Genomic DNA, 9,431 nt, shown 5'->3' with positions numbered 1-9,431 from the left:
ACTAAAAAGTGAAAAATAAAAATAGTTTTAAAAAACTAAAAAACACGCTTTTAAAGCACGTCAAACTAAAAATTACAATTACGCTTTGTGCCATATTTTTCGTGTATTGAGCAATGGGATGATGGGATGAATGATGGTTCTTGATAAGTGTACGAAATTTGAATGAAATCTGCATGTTTAAAGTGAGAAATAAGGTGTTTTCGTTCATTATTGTTTTCAGCATATATTAAAAATTATTTGTATAATAGATATATAACTCCAATCGAGTACACGAAAAATATGGCACAAAGCGCCTCACGCTTTTTTCATAACAATACTAGTATTTATCATTCATTATTATTTTCAGTTTATATTAAAAATTATTCACAACAATATTAGTATTTTTCGTTCATTATTGTTTTCAGCTTATATTAAAAATTATTTTATAGTTTGTAGTTTGATGTGCTTGAAAAGCGTGTTTTTTAGTTTTTTTAAACTATATTTTATTTTGTTTTGTTTGCACAAGTCGGTGTTTTGTCATTCTCGCATTTCCAGGCACTTTGAATTTGAAGTTTAGGATAATTAATTCAGTAGGTTTAGATTTCCTTTATCATTCTATTGTTATCATTCCCGCTCTTGCAGGCTCCGTATCCGGCGGCGGGCAATGGACGCGCGCGCCCCCGGCGCCGCCCCCGGGCGTAGCGGGCGTTGCGGGCGCGGCGCTCAGCAACGTGCCGTCGCGCGGCCGCCGGCCGACGCAGCGGCACTCACCGGCCTCAGCGGCGATGCAGATGCCGCACGCGGGCATATCGGCGGCGGCCGTGCAGGCGCTGACCAACGGCTGGACGACGCTGCCCGGCACGCTCACGCAGGCGCAGACGCAACAAGTGCTGCGGCTCGCTCAGGTGAGCGTTATAATATAATGATAGCTGTGCGCTCCGGCCTCGCCAAAAACTGAAACTCAAATATTTATTTATTCAATTTGATTTCTTATACAAGCACCTTTGAATCGTCATTACACAGTTGTAACATTTACTTACTTAGGATAGTTATCTTTTAAGTTGGTTCAAACTGCACGTGGTGTGAAAATTTGATTAAAATCGGTTGAGTAGTTTAAGGTGTCCATAGCGGACGAACAGCGTTTCACGTAACTTGTATTTATTAAGATATGTTGGTGGCTAAATAGCTGGCAAGTGATTTCTCAGAATGCAATACACAAATATTACAATAGGTATCTTACCATACTAAGTACAAAAGACAGATACACAATAATAAAACGATAGGCGAAATATTGACATTGATGGTTTTCGAATGAAACCTAACATAATTTTTATATTGATACCATAACATAAACTAAAGGTTTTACATTGAGTACATGCGTCACGATAAACAATAATTCGCAAAGGTTATCTAAGCGTGGTTAAAATTTCATGATAATGTCCCATTCTAGCCATTGAAAGATACAGTTTGTAAAGATAAGGTTTAGTTATAAGCGCAATAAGTTTTTTCCAAACTTTATATATAGCCGCAGATTAAAAAGGAAATATGTACATTTTCGAAACAAACACCAGGCTAGATTCTGTTCATAACATCCTGTGCAAAAAAACACACAAATGATAATTAATAGTAGCAGAGAACTTATCTTTTTCTCTTATTCTTCCTACGTACAAATGCACACATGCACAATCACACACATACGTACGTGTGTGCGCACACAAAAAAACACGCACAAGCACACACACATACACATACGCACGCACGCACGCGTATCACTCCGCGTGACGTAATCGACCAAAATCCTAGCTAATAATAATACATAATGATTGTCGACAGGCGCAAGTTGCCCAAGCGCAGGCCGCCGCGCGCTACAACAACGCGGCGATAGCGGCCGCGGCGGCGAGCATGCCGCAGCACCGCTCGCACAACCAGAGATCTGTGCAGGTATTATAATAAATGATACGATATAATATAATAAACTAGCTGTTAAATATAATAAACTAGCGTGCAACATAAGAAAAATCAAGATTTATGGCTCCTCCCCCCTAGATGGTAGTGTGATAATATGTATGCCTATATGTTGACCTGTTAGTAATATTCATGCAAAATTTGAAGTAAATCGATGTAGTACTTTGTGAGTATAGCCCGGACGTACATACAGACAAACAGACAAAAGTTCTAAAAACTGTATTTTTGGTTTCGATGTCGATTGTAGATCACGCCCAAGTATTAAAAAAAATGTTCAATGTACAGTTTTTACTTTCCTACGATTTTATGATATGTAAAGATTCTTATTGACAAAAAAAAATATTAATGTTTCATGTATATTCATAGCTATAACATAAAAGAAAATAAAAATACGGTCGAATTAAGAACCTCTTTTTTTTTGTTGAAGTCGGTTGAAAATATGATTTTTTATTATTTTATGTGTACAACACTCTAATTAATAATGTATATTGCTCTCTAATCTATTCTCTGTAGTAAAATTTAGTATCTTATACCTTTAAACGAGCAATTCTTGTATATATATATATATATATATATATATATATATATATAATTGGAATCTCGGAATCGGCTCCAACGATTTTCATGACATTTAGTATATAGGGGTTTTCGGGGGCGATAAATCGATCTAGCTAGGAATTTTTTTTAGAAAATGTCATATTCGTGTTTTATTCGTGTTTTTTTTTTCCTGACATCTATTGGTGAATAATAATACTATTTTGCTTCGTAGATAGCTGGACAACTGAAATAATGTCATATTCGTATTTTATTCGTGTTTTTTTCCTGACATCTATTGGTGAATAATAATACTATTTTGCTTCGAAGATAGCTGGACAACTGAAATAACACATAGGCACTTTTTATACCGATATTCCTACGGGATACGGACTTACGCAGCACGCTTACGCGGTTTCAACCGCGGGTCACAGCTAGTGTTGATATTATGCAAGAAATCACATAATATGCACCTCAAGTACTTGTAAAAGGGCAAAATAAATTATTAATATTTCTTTAATGTTAATTTCATTAATGCCTTTTCATGATCCAGTAGTCCTTTAAAATGGCTTTTATGTCAAAACATGATATAAGAAAAAAATGTTTATAAAATTGATCTATTTGTTTTGTATGGTTCTCACAGTATAGACAAATACTTCATATAGCTCTTTATTTGTTTATTTTTTTCCGTTTGTTAAACTTAGTTCTTGGAATTGATTTGTAGGGAAAACCCCAACACCTTTATATGTACTTGAGTCTTGGATAATATTATGGCAATGTGATTAAGGAAGAATCTGACACAATTCCAAAGTACTTCACACAAAATAATAAACATTAAAACTCATTAAAATTTTGCGTGAATTTTGAGTAATGCAAAATCAAAGTTATTGTACTTTTTGAAAAGTGAAAATTTACAATGATGCTTTATTTTTCCCTCCACTTTGGTGTGCACAAATCTCGCGACTTGACAAGTTGTTATTTTTTTTTTTATAACACTGGCAAGAAGCTGAATCCCTTTGCCATAGTGAGACATGTGTAAAAGTTGGTGTTGTTTATGGTTTATTGCAGTTTCCGAACAGTGCAATAACAATGGCGATGGGTCAGCAACCGCCCCCTCCTCTGGTGAGAATAACGGAAAACTCCACCAACATGAAGTGAGCATAATATTTTTTATCTTATTTAAACGGAGGATAGCCCTTATTTTTAATAAATAGTAGTAGCTAGGTCTAAAAACCGTACTAATATATTTATGGGCAATCATTCATCACAGATCAATTGTTCATCAAGCAATATCAATTGATAGTGTTTAATTTTTTAAATACAAACGAAACATTTTTTGTAAACTGCGCATTCTTATTTTTGAAAACAATACGTACGCACGTGTGCGTTAAATTTTTAATTGTATAAATGTGTACGTGCGTTGTTCTAGCTAGCTCTTGTGGTTCTTTTAATATTTAAAAAAAATTGGGAAAACATAAGGGCTGTCTTAGAAGTTGGTTTATTTACAAACTCCAGTCGCCATTGTCTTGACACTGCTCTGATCTGGTCGCATGATTTTAGATTGAGTAAGTCAGATTAATTATCTTAACATTTCGCCTTTGATTTATAGTATTCCATTATTTTAAAAATTTAAAATAACATTCTATTAATTATAATTGCTCATATAGATTGCACTTAATGTGTATTTTAATTTAAAAGAAAATTACTTTAATGTACAAGAAAACGAATATCTCATGCGACTAGAAAGTTGTTTGTCACATGTTTGAACAATTAGAATCATTAATAGATTAACTGTTAGCTTGGGTAATTTGTTTTTTTTTAATTGAGAAAGTAAATCTCTTTCCTGATATTTTTTTAATAATTGAGTAATATGATACTAATAAACATTCCACAATATTATTTTTTATAAACAAAACATACTGAATAATTTAAACAGTACACATTGTAACCTCTATTGACGATTATGTGTTAACCACGCCGAACAATATCCTAATAGTAAATAGTCCTCCTATCACCCAAGTCAACTCATACCCTGTCTGTATACCAAATTTCATCAAAATCTGTTCAGTTTATAGTTTCAGTATGATTGAAATACACCCAAAACTGCTGCACAAAGAATATCGAATTTGAAAGAGATGTCGCGAAAAAAAAAAATTAAACAAAACGATTTATTACAGAAGCAAAATACTACTACGACCATCTTCCAATGTAAGATTTTACATAAAAAATATTTATTTAAATTAATCATTACCTCTATATACCTCTTATCAGCACTCATTATGGTAATGATTAATATATCCTTCACTTATTTCATTTATCACTTTACTCCGAAATAATGTTAATAAATAATAAATTTCCTTAATTTAAATAAATTTAAAGAACGAATTTCAATAATATTTACTTAAAAACGAATCCGGTTCCCGTTCCAATCGGGTGTCCCGCATGAGACATCACTGACATTTTTTTTTTATATTGTCATATCAAACTCAAGTGGTCGCTTAATTTGCAGCGTTTCGCCGCAAGTGAGCGCGACAATGAATGGCCACTCAACCTCTCACTCCGCGGACACGCGAAAGCGGCTTACACCCATACCAGACATCAGCACCATTGGCAACCATACGCCGTATAAGGTGGGTTATAAATTAATAATTTAGTAAGAAAAATTAATAATTTTAGGATGAATGTTATTTATTTTTTTGTTTTTTTTTTGTTGTTTTACTCATTTTGTGGAGAAAATATTAATCACTAGCTGGTTCGCCCGGCTGCGCCCGTGGTAGATATATAGTCTATGTCACTCTGTGAATTTGTAGTTTATCAATGGTGGATTTTTGAAATTGCTCCAGTGGTTTTTTGCGTGAAAATTTTACAAACATACAAAAATTCAAGTATGGAACTTATATCAGCCCATACGTGTTTCATAAAATGTTAATCTAAAAATCAAGAATTTTAATTAGTATTGAATTATAATCACAATCTCTGTCCAGGTCCAGAAGGCCCTAGTGGAGAATACGATGGTGCCGTGCATCAACGCGAAGCCCTACCAGTACACGGAGCTGCTGATGACGCTGCCAGACCTCGCCAGCCACTTCTTCCCGCGTGTGTCGCTCACCACCTGCCGGGCCATGCTGGACGCGCTCGGCCTGTCCCTCTACCGGCCCAACTCGTTAGTATTCCTCTTTATCATCATCATTGTCATCATCATCATCACCACCATCATCATCAACATCATCAACACCATCACCATAATTATCATCGTCACCATTACCACCCTTAGTATAGGTAAATTTAAGTATGTGGTAGGTGAATATTGATCAAATGTTTGTTCTCTTTAATTGAGAATATCGATGAAATAAAAGATGTTAGAAAGTAAATTGTGACTGATTTGTAATGAACACATGGTATTATGTCTAAGAAAAATACTTATTGTCGTTCTTCCTATTCCAGAACCCAGCTGCAAGTGCTTCGCAACTCGGGCAAATGCAAATCTGCTGCCGCCGGCGAGAACGGCATGGCCCTTGTCCAAATACGTGATGTGATGCAGCACATGCCGCAGTTCAAGTACATGCTACGGTCCGGCTTAGCGGCGGATGAGCCCCCGCACCAGCCCCCGCGCCCCGCTCATGCTCCACCACCGTCCCACGCCAAGCGGGCAAGGGCCAACTAGTATATGGACTGGCGGGAGTAGTGAAGTGTTGTGAACAGTGTGAATAGTGCAGTGGAATGGTGGGGTTGAGCTGAATACCAGCTGTTTTGGTGGGAATAAGTGTAGAAAGTGATGCAACATGCAACACTTCGAGTACATACAATAGACCATGCGCCCGGCCATTGCTGTACCACTTTGAAGTGAACAGTTGGGTGTTATGTGGCTATGTATAGTGATGGGAATAATGACTATTGTTGGTGGGGATATAGTGGCTGCGTTGCATACTGAACAGAAATCATAGTTATTGTGTTCATTCTGAACAATATAGGTGACAAGCATGTCAACTGCAGCTCTGTATGAATGCAAAAACATCTAGGAATTATGATAGCCATTGAGAACAGAATATGTTGCAGAGTAAAATAACAAGACCAGTAATAGTTGCATATAAAACTGTTGAAGACAATCAAATACCTGCTCTGTTTATAGACATATGGACAAAAATATGCTGCTGATTGAGCCTCCACATACTATATCTGATGTATATACCTCTCATTCAATGAACTCAATAAACTTCACTATACAGAAAGTTTACAATCAACAAACTCTAATAAGTGTTCATATACAATAGTTAACACTTGTTTAAATAATTTAAGAAACATGATGGGGCTTATAAAAGTATTTCTATACAATAATAACAAAATATTTGCTGTAGAATTTTGTTTTGAGGCATGTCACACACAAAAGTGTTGCAAAAACAAAAATGAAGTGAATAGATGGTTTAAACACAACCTCACACTGCATTCAAATAATACTATATACAATAAGTTGTCAAGTAATTTTAATATATATTTCAATATATATATGTATCATAAAAATTAACAATAAAATAGTTGCCACTATAAAGTTGTGCAAAGTTGAATAAGAAATAAAAATACTATTCTCATCATTCATACAGCTTTGACTGTACAATATTCAAAAGGAATGAACAATAATGTGTTGATGTAAGAGATTCACTGCCAGATTTCACATTGACTGGATGTACGGCGCCAAGTGTTTTCTGCTATTGGGCTTCCGAGAAACCCACGTGATGTGAAATGTTACAAACTATATTGGTAAATAATTAAGATACAAACTTTTCCATTCTGTAAAAAGTGTATGTATGTAAATCAGAAGGATCTTATATATAACGATCTACTATAACTATTTGATAGAAGACTGAGAGTTTATTTTTTAATTATTGCATAGAACAATATGTGTCTGTGAGTTCATAGATTGTTTTACAAATATAGTTATGTATTTGGTCGGTCGGAAATATGTACATGATATTTGTAAATATTGTATTTAGATAAATTAATGTCTCTTAGATTAATACCTGTCTCGTTGTCGCATAAATATGAGCATTATTTTACTTAGTGCTTGAGCTGTGTCTAGGGCAAATGATAGGGTTTGAACACATTGGCTGCAACATGAATACTTACCGTGTAAGATAAAATGTGGCTGCCGTACTATAATGTTGTAGTAAAAATGGTTTTACTGGCTGTTTAAAAAGCACATCTATAAAGTATGATATGCATCTCATGTTATTGCACATGGATTTTAATTCAATATGGTAAAAGTGTAATATCTACCACTGCCAATGGCTAGTTTATTCATAAACTCACTATGGTTTGCCTGCGACATTCGCTATTTACGCTTAACATTTCCATCACAATTTTATAATTCACAATTTTATATTATTTGTTAGTTTGAAATGAAGTTTGGGTATGTTTATTTGATTAATATATATCGTGGATTGTACGGAGTAAGCAATAAATATGTAGATTGAATTTGAGATTGTTATAAGCCTACTTTGAAAGGATGATTGGATTAAAAGGTATTTTGTTATTTAATAGGAAATAACTGTAAATTGTAAAATGATTGCTGATTTAATGTCTTTCAGCTATATCATCAGTTGTTTTCATAAATGCGAAAACGGAAATTTTTTGTGCTTGTATAATATTAGAATTTAAATTTAATTAAGCCTTATGAGAAAAGTGCTTCAATTGAATAGAAATTTATTTATACCTCAGAAATGTACGAATTAGCTTACTCCAAAGCATTATATTTTAGTATTAAGTTTGCGGGAGTGCATGCGCTTCTAAAAATAATTTTAAAGGGGTTCCAAAAATCTTGTCTTAAATTAAACCTCTAAAATTGAGGATACATTCACAAAGCTAAAAATATTATCCCACCGCCAAGGTCGAATCTCAATGAATACAAATTTAAATGATACACATTTAAAATGTATTTTAATGTATTAAATTGACTCACACAGACTATATCAATATTTAAAATCATTTTTAGAAAGCTTCTTGCGCCCCACCAGTGACAAAAAGTATTGGATTTAACATTTACAACTAAGGCGATTTTTTTTATTGTTAAGAAAGATAAGAACTTTGGTTCCTATAGTTAGCTAGATAATGCTATAACAAGATTTCATTATATATTAAAATTTCAGCATTTACTTTAACATATTGCTAATTCAGTTTTTTTTAAAAAATCCTAATTTTATAATTATATAGCAAAATATTCATAAAATTTAGGGGAGCTACTGATATTGGTACCCCTATAAATAAATCTCGGAATCCTAAAACATTAAATAAAAGAGAGAATTTAGAACACATTTTTGAAATCTTAACATTCAAATTATGATATTTGATGATTAAGTTTGAACTAAGGCTTGAAAAAGTCAGTTGTAAGTAGTTTGAATATACTATTTTAAATATTGCATCAATTTTGATTGGACATTTATTTTATGTAATAGTATAATGAAATCTTGCATAGTTCAGAATATTGTAAATGGTCCAGTTATGGATCATAGGCTTACAGAAATTATTTATTTAATTTTAAATACGCGTAACTTAATGCTTCGATTTGAAGTGACACTTATGAGAGCTGTGTACATTGTATGTTAAATTATTTATGATAGATAAGTAACATCTATTTGATATCTTTACAGTTAAATTTTAATCGCTCTCGACAGTTTCAAGAGATGTCGGTTCTGTATTAATAAACGGGATTTTTATCACATTTTGTTTTTTATTATTTACCTACCAACTTGATTACTACCATTTCATAAGATATTACCAATACTTATAACAAAATAATAACTTCCAAAGAAATATAGAAAAATAAAGATTTTTGTATTTCGTGATATTTCGATTAATATGTATGAATTTATTCGTTTTATATCGATTTAATAAAAACAATAAGAGCAAACAAAACAAAAAAAAATGGTTGCCTGTAAAGTCGGTTTTACGGGCGAAGATTT

General features: G+C 33.4%; 1 protein-coding gene across 1 annotated transcript in view; it reads left to right on the top strand.

Moving 5' to 3' along the window:
* Positions 1-9,190, top strand: part of LOC119839587 — a 17,752-nt gene extending 8,562 nt beyond the window's left edge. Inside the window, exons 2-7 of the mRNA XM_038365949.1 lie at positions 622-884; positions 1,813-1,920; positions 3,547-3,632; positions 4,988-5,108; positions 5,463-5,641; positions 5,923-9,190. Coding sequence (XP_038221877.1) covers positions 622-884; positions 1,813-1,920; positions 3,547-3,632; positions 4,988-5,108; positions 5,463-5,641; positions 5,923-6,142 — 977 coding nt within the window. The 3' untranslated portion in view covers positions 6,143-9,190. The remainder of the gene's footprint in view (positions 1-621; positions 885-1,812; positions 1,921-3,546; positions 3,633-4,987; positions 5,109-5,462; positions 5,642-5,922) is intronic.
* The last annotated feature ends 241 nt before the right edge of the window (positions 9,191-9,431 follow it).

Source organism: Zerene cesonia, chromosome 4, assembly GCF_012273895.1.
Source record: "Zerene cesonia ecotype Mississippi chromosome 4, Zerene_cesonia_1.1, whole genome shotgun sequence".
In the NCBI taxonomy this organism is placed as follows: Eukaryota; Metazoa; Arthropoda; class Insecta; order Lepidoptera; family Pieridae; genus Zerene; species Zerene cesonia.
The sequence above is the reverse complement of the archived record's forward strand: the minus strand, read 5'-3'. Positions and strand labels throughout refer to the sequence as shown.